This window comes from Monodelphis domestica, chromosome 4 (genome assembly GCF_027887165.1).
Source record: "Monodelphis domestica isolate mMonDom1 chromosome 4, mMonDom1.pri, whole genome shotgun sequence".
NCBI classification, from domain to species: domain Eukaryota; kingdom Metazoa; phylum Chordata; class Mammalia; order Didelphimorphia; family Didelphidae; genus Monodelphis; species Monodelphis domestica.
This window is the reverse complement of record NC_077230.1, coordinates 424,870,411-424,884,467: the sequence shown is the minus strand read 5'-3', so window position 1 is coordinate 424,884,467 and position 14,057 is coordinate 424,870,411. Positions and strand designations below refer to the sequence as shown.

The 14,057-nt window shown below is 38.9% G+C and overlaps 1 protein-coding gene across 1 annotated transcript in view; it reads left to right on the top strand.

Moving 5' to 3' along the window:
• LOC103092368 (uncharacterized) overlaps window positions 1-14,057 on the top strand; it is a 1,666,349-nt gene that overhangs the window by 1,076,021 nt on the left and 576,271 nt on the right. Inside the window, exons 74-75 of the mRNA XM_056825346.1 lie at window positions 7,302-7,577; window positions 7,956-8,207. Coding sequence (XP_056681324.1) covers window positions 7,302-7,577; window positions 7,956-8,207 — 528 coding nt within the window. The remainder of the gene's footprint in view (window positions 1-7,301; window positions 7,578-7,955; window positions 8,208-14,057) is intronic.

Here is a 14,057-nt window from a genome sequence, read left to right as displayed (position 1 = left end):
GTTGGTTTTCCTTCTTCCCTCCTTTGTATCAGCCTCCTCCTTTCTCTTCTACCTTTCCCCTCTTTCTGCCCTGTTGGATAAACTAGATTTTTATACCCAACCTAATGTGTGTTAGTACCTCTTTGAGCCAATTCTGATGACTGTAAGGTTCAAGCTTTGCCTGCCACTCCCCATATCCCCTCCATCATAAAATGTCTTCCTCACAGATTCCTCTTACGTGAGATATAATTTCCCTGATTCTCTTTCTCCTTTCCCCCTTCTCCCAGTTCATCATTCTTTCTCACTGCTTAATTTTATTTATTTTTAATTATCGCATATATTCGATTCACACCCATGCTCTCTGTCTATGTATCCTTCTTTAAAAAAAAATCCTTGCCTTTTATTTAAAAATCGATACTATGTAGTGGTTCTGAGACAGAAAAGTGATAAAAACTAGGCAAAGGGGATTAAGTGACTTTCCCAGGGCCTCAAAGCTAGGAAGTATCTGAGGCCAGATTTGAACCCAGAATCTCCCAACTCCAGGTCTTCCTCTCAAACTACTGTGCAATCCAGCTGCTCTTGTATCCTCCTTTGAACAATGACAAGGTTCTTAGGAATTATAAGTATCATCTTCTCATATAAGAATAGATATACTTTAAACTTAGAGATCTCCTTTTGATTCCTTTTTCTATTTACCTTTTTATGCTTTACTTCAGTCTTATATTTGAGAGTCAAATTTTCTATGCACATCTGGTCTTTTCATCAGGGATGCATAAAAGTTCTCTCTTTCATTAAGTATCCAGCATATGTGAGGAGTAAACCTTAAAAATGGGGTTATGAAGAGATAGACACCACTGAATAATAACAATCACAAAAGCATTTCTATTACAATACTGACTAATATTGGAAAATAGATGTGAAAAAATGACTATTTCCTTCACTCTTGAATGTGCCAGATACTTGAGAGCTGAGCCAGAGGTCTCTCAGAGGGGAGGGTCCTTCAGTTTAGGTGTGATGGTCCAGCTGAATAAGAACACGAGACACTGAATGCTCAGTCCATATTTAGGCATCAACCAGTGTTCTGTCATGATATAGAGTTTGGTTTATTTTATAGGCTCAGTGAGTACATGATTTTCTGGCACACAATCATTTTTCAACATACATGTTTCCATAGAAACTATCAACAGACACAGACTAAAGAGACAGTCAATGAAACATTGTTGCTACAACAGAGATGGAGATGACTGACATGGATAGGGTAATCTAGAGGTTAGTTCCTCCTGACCTGTGAGATGACCAGTTAGGAGAATCATTGTTACTTTTGATCAACTTTCACACTAAATCACAATTACTTAGGAGATGGGTAACAAAGCATTTCATAGCTAGGTATGGGGTTAGAGGATAATTAAAGACACACTAGAATTGGAATTTTCCTCAATTTCCAAGTTGCATTCTTCTTGTATTTCACTTGGGTACTTGGAGATGTTGCTCTGGCTATTGTAACATAACAAACCAGAGAAGTGTGTCCTGTCAACCTGGGCTTAAAATGTATTGATGGTCCTGGCTTGCCTGGCTTGTAATGGGAGTGAATGTAACTCTGCAGAGAGGGAAAAGGGTGGGGTAATGGGTGCCTGGAATTCTTTAGGTTATAATTCTGTGAATAAGATCTTTAGAGTGGATCTTAAGGGTGATATTCTGGGGGGATTATAGTAGGGCATGTGTATAAATCCTATGAATATTGTCCTCATATAACTTCCTTTGTAATGGGGGAGGGGAAGAATAACAATCCTAGTCAGTAGTAAGGGAAGGTAGTGGGAGAAGTCACATGGAGGAGGGTTCAGTGGGTTCCTTATTTTCTGGGGACTGCTTTGTAGTATCCATTTCCCATACTGTGACTCTGTCAGATAGCAAGGGAGTGATGGCTTCCAACATCTCCTCCTTTTTTGTTTTTTGTTTATTTATTTTTAATTTTTTAAATTTAAATTTATTTAGTCAATTTAGAATTTCATTCCTTAGTTAAAAGAATCATATTATGTACCTTCCTCTTCTCCCCCCACCCTTTCCATAGCTGACACACAATTACACTGGGTATTACATGCATCCTTGATCAAAACCCATTTCCATGTTGCTGGTGTTTGCATTAGGATGTTCATTTAGAGTCTACATCCCCAATCATATCCCTCTCAATCCATGTAATGAAGCAGTTCTTTTTCTTCTGTGTTTCTGCTCCCACAGTTTTTCCTCTGAATGTGGATAGTTTTCTTCCTCATAGATCCCTCCGAGTTGATCAGGATCACTGCATTGCAACTAATGGAGAAGTCCATTACATTTGATTGTACCACAGTGTATCAGTTTCTGTGTACAATGTTCTTCTGGTTCTGCTCCTTTCCCTCTGCATCAATTCCTGGAGGTCATTCCAGTTCACATGGAAATCCTCCAGTTTATTATTCCTTTGAGCACAATAGTATTCCATCATCAACATATGCCACAATTTTTTTAGCCATTCCGAAATTGAAGGGCATTATCAAATTTTTTGCCACCACAAAGAGTGCAGCTATGAATATTCTTGTAAAAATCTTTTTCCTTCTTATCTCTTTGGTGTATAAACTGAACAGTGCCATGGCTGGATCAAAAGGCCAACTGTTTTTTAGTGCCCTTTGGGCATAATTCCAAATTGCCCACCAGAACTGTTGGATCAATTCACACCTCCACCAGCAGTGCATTAATGTCCCACTTTTGCCACATTCACTCCAACATTCATTACTTTCCTTTGCTGTCATGTTAGTCAATCTGCTAGGTGTGAAGTGATACCTCAGAGTTGTTTTGATTTGCATCTCTCTGATTATAAGAGATTTAGAACACCTTTTCATGTGCTTATGAATACTTTTGATTTCTTTAACTGAAAAAATTACCTATTCATGTCCCTTGCCCATTTATCAGTTGAAGAATGGCTTGATTTTTTTGTACAATTGTTTTAGCTCTTTATATATTTGAGTAATTAATCCTTTCTCAGAGGTTTTTGTTATGAAGATTGTTTCCCAACTTGTTGCTTCCCTTCTAATTTTGGTTGCATTGGTTTTGTTTGTACAAAAACTTTTTAATTTGATGTAATCAAAATTATTTATTTTACATTTTGTGGTTCTTTCTATGTTTTGCCTGGTTTTAAAATCTTTCCCTTCTCAAAGGTCTGACATGTATACTATTCTATGTTCACCTAATTTCCTTATAGTTTCCTTCTTTATATTCAGGTCATTCACCCATTCTGAGTTTATCTTGGTGTAGGGTGTGAGATGTTGATCCAAAACGAATCTCTCCCATAATGTCTTCTAATTTTCCCAGCAGTTTTTATGAAATAGTGGATTTTGGTCCCAAAAGCTGGGATCTTGGGGCTTATCATAGACTGTCTTGTTGAGGTCACTTACCCCAAGTCTATTCCACTGGTCCCCCTTTCTGTCTCTTAGCCAGTACCAAACTGTTTTAATGACTACTGCTTTATAGTGTAGTTTGAGATCTGGGACTGCAAGCCCTTCTTCCTTCACATTTTTTTTCATGATTTCCCTTGATATTTTTGATCTTTTGTTCTTCCAAATGAACTTTGTTATATATTTTTTTTCTAATTCAGTAAAAATAGTTTTTTGTTAGTTCAATGGGTATGGCACTAAATAAGTAAATTAATTTGGGAAGTATTGTCATTTTTATTATATTAGCTCATCCTACCCATGAGCAATCAATGCTTTTCCAACTGTTTAGATCTTGTTTTAATTGTGCAGAAATTGTTTTGTAGTTGTGTTCATATAGTTCCTGTGTTCGTCTTGGCAGAGATTCCTAAGTATTTCATATTTTCTAGGGTGATTTTAAGTGATTTCTCTTTCTAATTCTTGCTGCTGAGATGTGTTGAAGATATATAGAAAAGCTGATGATTTATGTGGGTTTATTTTGTATCCTGCAACTTTGCTAAAGTTGTTGATTATTTCAACTAGCTTTTGGTTGATTCTCTAAGATTCTTTCATCATATTATCTTCAAAGAGTGATAGCTTGGTCTCCTCATTGCCTATTTTAATACCTTCGATTTCTTTTTCTTCTCTAATTGCTACAGCTAATGTTTCTAGTACAATGCCTTTTTTTTTGTTTTTTTAAATAGAGTGACTTCAATTCATCTTGAGCTTGAGATAGGGTAGTACCTAATTATGGGTGATTACTGTTGTGCAGTGTGGACTCTCTGAACAATGTCTGCAGTGGAAGTTGCTAGGGATGTAAACTTAAAGCAGCTTAACTTTGGGAAAGCAATTGTAGGGTATAAATGTCTAAATCTTGTTCAAAAACAAATACAGTGAAGGGATTAGGACTATTGGTTAAAATACTTCCTGAACAAGAAATTCTAAGTCATGGGGGATAACAATCACATCTGTAGGACCACCGAGAAAGTCAGAGTCATTTGAAGGCAGCAGTGCAATCAGGAGGTGAAAATCCCTTCTTGTCCTTGAGCTGCAGATGTCTTGATTTGTCCCCAAGTTTGTAGAGCATTCTGGGCTGTTCTCTTAACACAGTCTCTCTGTATCTACATTCTCTTAATCGCCTTCCTGCTGGGATGTGTCATGTGGCTTGTTGTTGGGGTGGGAATCATGGTGTGGACATGTCCTAAAGGTCTTAATCTTTAACTTAAAAGTTTAGATTATATTTCCCTTATAAGTAACTAAATTATACTTGTGACATTTAATTGTAGGCCAATCAGAATCTCAGAAATGCAGGAAAAAAGATCTTGTTTAGAACTATACATATATAAACTAAGCAGCAATTATCAATAAAGGCAAAGTATAATAGATGTGGTTACTTACTTCTCAAAGGACAAAAATTTTCACTCTTAATCAATAATACTCCATTTTCAATCATTATCATAATTTGGGAACAGGTTGCTTGCATGTTCACATAACCTAGCAATTGCTAAAATATTTACCTCAAATAAATGTAATGTTCTCAGTAACTTTGCTGAATCGAATCTTTATTTATATGCATATCACTGTAGTGGTGAAAAACTATCCTATCGTATCTTAAAGTATGTTTAAATTTAGTATAATCCTATTTATGATAGAATTTTTAGTGCTCTCTAAATATCCTTTATACTGCAGTAGGAAAAGGGAGGGGTAACTGGTAACTTGTTCTAATAGGAAAAAGGGTGTATGGCTAACTCAAAAAACAAATTAAAATTTTTAATAGTAGTGTTTTAAATTCATAGGATCCTGGTTTTCAAAAATATATGTGGATTCCCATAATAAAGGTGGATAATGGAGTCCTTTTTCCAGTAACTAATGAAATTATTTGTGATTAAAAAAAAACCTGCTTCTGGTTGTTAGGCAGTGTATGTTTAACTAGCTGGGAGGAAAAAGAAAAGGAAGGGGATAGAAGGAATTATTTCATCAAGTTTGTATCCTAGCAATTCTAAACAATTTCCTTTAAGTGGTCAATATACTTAACTTTTCAAAATGCAATCCTAAACTTAAATCATGAATGTATGGTTCACACAGAAGCATCTACAGGAAAGACTGACATGTGGAGGTAAAAAGGTAATCTAGATATTTTCTAAAGAATTTATCCTAACCATCTGAATCATGAATCTTTCAATTCTGATATCTTCACATGAGCATCTTAACCAGGTGATCCAATTATTCATGAATCATCGCATTACTAGCATTACTAATTTAGTTTAACTAACTTTAGCATATCAATTCTTGTGATTAAGGGGGAGGTCTGTTCTTTAACCTGAGCTTCTTTAGAATTCCGAATTTGTAGTTTTGACTTTTGCAGTTTTATCACTTAGCCAAATTGTGCAGTTTCAACTAAAAAACCCTTTTTTTGTCTGTTTCTAGAAAACCTCATATTTTTACTTAATAGTAGTATAGATAAATTATGGTGTTTGGGCATGCTCAAGGTACTGGCTTCTTAAAAATGTGAGGAGTAGAGAGAAACTTTTGTTCTAGGAGTCTTAGGCTTAAATGTTTGAAAGCCAGGTGACAAGGATCGACAAATGGGCACCTCTTTGCTAGAACCAAGGATCTGGTGGTTGTGAAGGTAGAAATGGAGGACCCCTCATTTCCATTCATTTTCTTCATCTTCCCCTAAGTTCAGGATAATTCTTGGGGAGAGGAATTGCTGGTGGCTGCCTAACCTGAAAGGGAAAGACCAAATGGGGATTCCTATAAGATTTGAAGTCAAGGCTAATTTTCTTTTCTTTGTCTAAATCTACTTTCCCTTCATCATCAGGGAACCACTGACTACAAATTTGAGTTAGATCCAAGAAGTTAGCTAACTGTGGCTTGCTTGATTTTCTTACTTTTGCACCCCTTTTCTGAGGAGTGTGCTTAATTTTCCAAAAAATAGCTTTCTTTCTTTTGATTCATTATGGCCCATGATCCTCTAAAAAAAGTTCTGTATTACTTGTCCCTCCTAATTGTCCTTTCTGGCAGTGAGGCTTGGAGCCCTCTTGGAAAAGATGCTGAGTCATCCTAATTTGGGAGTACTCTTGGTTCTGGGGGCCATTTGATTTGTTTTTGGGGTAAGGGGCTTACCTAGGCAGAATTCCTCAGTCCTGGTACAGTTCAAGGCATCAATACTTTGAGAGCCAAGCCAGTGGTCTCTCACAGGGGAGAGTCCTTCTGTCTAGGTGGGACAGTCCAGTCAATTACGAATGAGATACACTGAATGATCAATCCGTATGTAGGTATCACCCAGTGTTCTGTCATGGCACAGAGTTTGGTTTATTTATGGGTTTAGTGAGTATATGATTTTCTGGCACACAATCATTTTTCAACATAAATTTCCATAGAACCTAACAACTGACATGAAACCTGAGGTCAATGAAACATTGTTGCTACAAACAGAGATGGAGATGAATGACATAGATAGGGTCGCCTGGAGGTTAGTTAGTAAGGAACCCTGGCTTCTGGAAGTCCAGGCTTAGGAATCATAAACTCTTGGTGGTTCTGCCAATCTAGAAAGGCCTCAAATCCAAGTAAAGGTGCTATATGAAGGCCTATGTCATCCCTGGTCCAGTTTGTCTCAGTCCAGAAAGATTGAGCATCATGGGCTTGGGCTCTATGTGAATGTCTTTGTCAGCCACAGGAACTGAAGATGAAATTTTCCTAAGGCCTGGAGGAGTTGGGATCTGCACAAGAGAAAGGGGTGACTTTGCCATTGCAATCACAGGTTCTTGGTCTCTGGCCTCTAGCCTTGCCAAGGTCTTAGAGAGGCCACTTGAAAACCAGTTAGTTGGTTATAAGGTAAGAAAAAGAACCAACATAGTCATTTTCTGTCTATTCTCTGCACAGCACCACTGTCCAAACCAACCATTCTCATCTCCAACAATACTGCAGTGGAGACCAAGGACTTCTCAATGACATGCAATGCTACGGGTCAAATTCATGCTTACCGGTGGTTCATAAACGGACTTGCCGCAGCTGGTAGCAGGATACAACTGTCCCCGGATAAGAGTACACTCACTCTCCCCAGGCTCACAAGAAGGGATAACAAAGGGCCATATGTGTGTGAAATCGAGAACCCATTGTTTAGGAATAGGAGTGATCCATTCCCACTGGATGTTACCTGTGAGTATATTGCTTCTTCCTATATGGTGCATGCTTATAGTCTGGTGGGGTGTTCCCAGAGGCCAGGCTAATTCAGTCCCTTCTCAGAGAGCTAAAGAGGTAGGCTCTGAGGTTCCCAACCCCCTTCATCTTTAGGGAGCCCAGATTGGCCTTGTCATGTTTTCTGGTGGAGGGTGGCCAGCCAGGGTGTTGAACTGGATGAAGCCCTAAGATCTCCAAAGTTCAGATCTAAATTGGAAAAGTAGAAGATGAGTTGTGAATTTCCCAGCTCTAAGGAGGATTAGGGAGACACAGTGTTCCCTGCTGATGGGTTACAGACTAGGAGATGCACCTTCTTTCTGCCATAATCTCAATATGGAATCCTCCTCTTTCCTCCAGATGGCCCAGATATCGCCACGATTGTCCTTACACCGGATGTGTACCCTACTGGGGCAAATATTACCTTTAGCTGTTTTGTTGATTCTAACCCACCAGCACAATTCACTTGGTTACAGAATGGACAAAGGATCAGCAACTCAGCCACATTTTCTATTATTGCATCCCTGAGTGTTGCTGGCACCTATACCTGTACTGCATCTAACTTATTCACTGGTTTGACTCGTACTGCAACCAAGAATATTACAATCTATGGTGAGTATCTGGATTGGGCCACCAACTTTGTGTTGGGCTCTCTCTTTCCCTGGCATGAGAGAAATAGACATAAGTGACATTCTGTCCCCCTGGTCCCATGGCACAATGCATTGTGGTAGAAAGCTCCCTGAGCTGAGAATAAGAAACTTGGATTGAATCTGTTGGGTCCGAGAAAATCCCCTAAGAATGGAGACACGGAGACAATGCAAGTAAGCAAGGGTACACCTTTAATGAAACTAATGCATTAGGGCTGCTCCAAAGAAAGATCTGTGCTGACTTGGCTAGAGGAACACCTTTTATAGTATGGGGGCTATCATGACATGTTGAACAAGAGGATATTGTGATTTGGCAGTTGCAGCTGGCTGGGGGGCGGGGTTCACAATACAGGGAGTGAACAGTTGTGCTGACTTGGGCAAAAAGTTTATTCCTGGCCCCCAGAGGGAGGTTGTTCTGACCTCCTTCATTCTCCACTTCTTCTACTATACATGAGGAATCTTACTCTTGCGACCATATCTTCATAAAGGGATTCAGTGTGAGTCAGAGTTTGATATTGCTGGTGAAAGACCATAACTGGACAGTATTAATATGATTCTTGACAAAGGCTACTAGGGTACTAGGCGATTAAGAATGCATGGAACTAGCCCCAAATGATCAGCATAAAAGCAAAGAATCCTTAGGCTACAAGAATACAAGGGAGCAGAAGAATTTCCCTGTCAATAGTCTGCCCGAGTTTCTGTTGGTCCAATGCCCATGTCATCTCCCCCCTCTCCAAATATCTAGGGGAAAGGGGTGATGGTCTCAGTATTCTATAGCTTCTTCAGAGCTGAGAATGGTTGTAGAGCTGTTCCTGCCTATTGTTAGGAGAGAGGTATTGACTCTAGGCAATGTCCAGGGCTTCAGGCTGGAATAGTTGATGAGGTTACAGTGGAATCTGGGTGACTCCCATGAGTACTTTTATCCTAGAAGCAACTAGAGAAGTGACAAGGTTACAAATGCAAGGTCCACATATCCCACAGGGGAGTAGCCAAAACTTGAACAGGGAGGAAAAGTTTGTGGACACAGGGTCTTTAGGTGAGTGTCCTCTGTGAATGCCTGGGTCCTAGGAAGGTGGGAACCTGCTTGGACAGCTGAAGGATGTCCAGGAACTGTTTCCCCTGATTGGCAAACAGGTCATAAGGGGGTAGAGCCAGCCCCTAGGATAGAAATGTAGAAACCAGGACTGGGTCAAAAACTAAAACACTAGATAGAAACAGAGAAGCCAATAGACTCCATCTTCAGAAATAATCTTCTGACAGGAATAGATTCCTTTTGGAAATCAGATTCCTGAGTTGTCTGCAGAGTTGGTATGTGATGTTTCTGTTAAAGAATATCCTTTTGCAAAGTACACATTAACTATAAACAACTATAAATACTTGAGTAACAACAGTTTACAGATGTATTTCTTTATCCCAAATTCTGGGGGAAATTCCAGAAAGTTTTGAGCTATATTTCCAAGCTCAAGATCCAAACTTCAACTGTGGTAAATTAAGGCTACAAATACAAGCCATCTATTAATAAACTCACATACTTCTCAAAGTATGTTCCCTAACAATTCAGTTATTAACCTAATAGGTTGTTTGAGGAAATGGAAACTTTAATTTTACAATTTGCATTATGTGCTTATTATGGGAATTTGTCACAAAGGAAAAAGGCCAAGAGGGCAAATATTTCCTCAAGTCCCAAGGGACACATAGTGAGGGATTCACATATGGGCCAAAGCTATCACTGGCTCATGTCATCATTGTATCACTCAAGAATTAATAGCCTAGATGGTCAGAAAAGGTACATTCCCAGGTGATCCCAGAATATGCCTTTGTAACCATCCCAGGACATTCTCTGCAAGACATGTCTCGTACATTACAGCTCAGAGAAATTCTGCTTACCAGCAGTCCAGAAACAAATTTCCATACTCTCAAACAGGCCTTTTATATCCCTACAAGGCTGATCACTCAATTATTCTCATGTATCTTGGCAATAATTTACATATCACACATAATGAACATGCATGCTGAATTAAGTAGCTCCATAGTAATATAATTCAGAGCTGTATAATCTCTTGGACCTACGCCATCTGAAAGACTAAGACAAGACCACATAGAAATCACTTCATGTAACTGTCCAGAGAAATTATAGAATCATAGGTGATCTTCCCACAACACATACATTAATTTTAGAAATTATCCCTAGACAGGAATTCAATTATAAGAGTAGAACATCTATCTGTTCTCTTTCACCTCCCTCCTCATCTTTAAGTTCTATCACACAGTGGTTGTCAACTCTGTGAGGTCCCTATTTCAGTCCCTAAGTATCAGTGTGGAACAATCATAACCACTTCTTTCTCCTTTCTGTGTGTAAGGAAGGGGTTAATAGCTTGTGAGCAATTTATCCTAAGACTGCTTGGCTGGAATTAGGTTTTAACCTTGTCCCATTCTTCTTTAACAAGTGAGCTTAGCTTACCACAATTTAAAATTTTGAATGTATCAAACCCCTTTCATAATAGTTTACTCTCAGTGGATTATAGTTTCAACTGTACAACTTCCAAATAACTTTAAGTCTTTTAGCAATCTTTCTGTGTGTAACCAGACAGAAGTGCAAAGCATTTACCTGTACTCAAATTTGTCTTTTTAAGGACATACAGTTTGCATATCATAAGCCCTTAACCTTTTTAGGTGGAAAACTTAATTCTCTCTTTAGTATAAGTGCAGACATCTCTAGATCACAAGTTCCTTCCTATACATTGTGCACATTTTAAAAAACAATTCATATGGGACTTCCGGGTAAACATGGCTGCAATCTAGATACGAATAGCTTCCTCTCCTCCAGCACTGAATGAAATAGATTACCTCAAAAGAGCAAAAAATCATCCTTGGAAGAATGGAGGGATTCTCTAGTAGGACACAGCAATGGAGGAACGTGGGGTTTGAGCATTTCCACATTCTAAGAAGGAGAAAAAGCTTGCACACAAACATGAGCTGACCTATCCTCCCCCACCTCACCTACCAAAACAGAGTAGGGACCAGCGAGCTCACTGGAGATAGCGACTGAGTGAGGAATGTCTCTGTGGGGACTGGGGGGGCACACCAGGGTCCTTGGGATATAACAAGGACTGCCAGGGAACTACCCCTCAGAGCAATTTCACTGGAGACTCCTGCGCACTGGAGAGTGAGCAGACCGCAGGGGCTCTTGCAAAATTTGTATACTGTGGAGACTCTAGAAACTGCCTGAGGCAAAATCTCTGCTCCTCACTGCAGTGAGGGGGGGCACACCAGGGTCCTTGGGAACTGACAAGGGCTACCAGGGAACTACCCCTCAGAGTGGTTTTACAAGAGACTACTGCACACAGGAGAGAAAAGACCACAGACCAAGCCAGCAGGCACACTAACAAATTGCGGAGGCTAGGAAGAACCAGTCTGAGGCAAAAGCACCACCACTTAAGTCCACAGAAAACCTGCTCATCTCACTCAGACCTCTGACTAAAAAGGAAAGGGAAAACCACCAAAGGGATGGCTCACATTGCCCAAGATCAACCCACCAAGAAGAAAGGGAAACAAGTGACTATTGAAAACTTTTATGGAGGGAAAACCCAGGCTAAAGAGGATCAAATTCAAACAAAATCAAAACATGCCCCCCAAAATTGGATATTATCCACAAGCTCTGAAAGAACTCAAAATGGAGCTTATCCAAAAGAAGGAAACCTTTTGGCAAAAAAAAAAAATGGGAACAAATTCAGAAAGAGGTCAACAGCCTAACAGACAAGAACTCCCAATTGGAGAAACAGTGGAAGCCTCAAACAGAAGGGCAGACCAAACTGAAAAGCAAAACCAGTCCTTAAAGACCAGAATAAAGCAACTGGAAGACAATGATCTTGCAAAACAGCAAGAATTAATAAAGCAAAGTAAAAAAAAAATTAATGAATTAGAAGAAAACATAAAATATCTCACTGACAAATTGACAGACCAGGAAAACAGAGGAAGGAGAGACATTTTGAGAATTATTGGTCTACCTGAAAAACCAGAGATTAACAAAAATCTCAATGCCACACTACAAGATATCATCAAAGAGAATTGCCCTGACATTCTCAAACAAGGGGGCAAAATAGAAATCAAAAGAGTTCATAGAACACCCTCTATACTAAATCCCCAAAAGACAACCTCCAGGAATGTAATCTCCAAATTCAAGAGCTTCCAAGCTAAGGAGAAAATCTTACAAGAAGCTAAGAAGAGAAACTTCAAATTCAGAGGAGAGCCAATAAGGTTCACACAAGACCTAGCAGTGGCCACACTAAAAGACCAGAAAGCCTGGAACATGATATTCAGAAAGGCAAGAGAACTGGGCCTTTCATCCAAGAATCAGCTACCCATAAAAACTGACTCTATACTTCCAGAGGAAAGTATGGGCATTTGACAAAATAGAAGATTTCCAAATATTTGTAAAGAAAAAACCAGAACTCAGTGGAAAGTTTGACATCCAAGCACAAAGATCAAGAGAAACATGAAAAGGTAAATATGAAAAAAGGGAAAAGGAGAAAAGTGCTTTTTTTCTTTTATTCAAACTCTCTTCTATAAGGGCCACAATTAGATCAACTTATATATACTAACTTATGGGGGAAATGTTATGTGTAGCTTTCAAAAATTGTATGCATTAATAGAGTAATCAAAAGAATCACTCATAGGGAAAGATCGTGGCATTAACAAGATTTGGAGGGGAAAAACAAAAAGAAAGAAAAAGGGAGGGGGGAATCAATAATGGTACTAAGATATACTTGAAGAAATAGAAATAAATTAAATAGAACAATCTTTGTCACACAAAGATATACTCGGGAAGGGGACGGGAGGAATTCTCTTATAAGAATGAGAGGAAAAGAGTCCTAATTGGTATTACTTAAGCCTTACTCTCAGTGAAATCAACTCTGAGAGGGAAGAGTATCTAAATCAATTGGGATCTAGAATTCTATCTCATCCAACAGGGCAAGGAAGAAGTGAAAACTAAGGGGGGCTGGGGGAGAGGGAACACAAAAAGGGAGAGAAGGAGAGGGGGGAGGTGAAGGGAATAAAAAGGAAGGGGCCAGAAAGGGAAGCATAACAAGGGAGGGGACTAGGGGGACTGATTTGAAGTAAACCACTGGTTTAAAAGGTTATAGCAAAAGAAGAAAGGTCAGAATTAGGGGAGGATATCAACATGCTGGGGAATTCACAAATGACAATCATAACATTGAACGTGAATGTGAGGAACTCACCCAAAAAATGTAGACAAATAGCAGAATTGATTAGAATCCAAAACCCTACCATATGTTGTCTTCAGAAAACATACATGATGTGGGTAGATACTCATGAGGTCAGAATTAAAGGTTGGAATAAGACCTGTTGGGCCTCACCTGACAGAAAAAAGGCAGGTGTAGCAATTATGATATCTGACAAAGTCAAAGCAAAAATAGACCTGATTAAAAGGGATAGGGAAGGTAAATACATCCTGATAAAAGGGAGTATAGACAATGAGGAAATATCACTAATCAACATGTATGCACCAAATGGTAAAACACCCAAATTTCTAATGGATAAACTAGTAGAATTGAAGGAGGAAATAGATAAAAACTATACTAGTGGGAGATCTGAAACAACCACTAACAAATTTAGATAAATCAAATAAAAAATAAACAAAAAAAGACGTAAAAGAGGCAAATGAAATCTTAGGAAAATCAGAGTTGATAGACATATGGAGAAAAATAAATAGGGACAAAAAGGAATACACTTTCTTTTCAGCAGCACATGGCACATTCACAAAGATTGACCATACACTAGGTCATAAAAACAT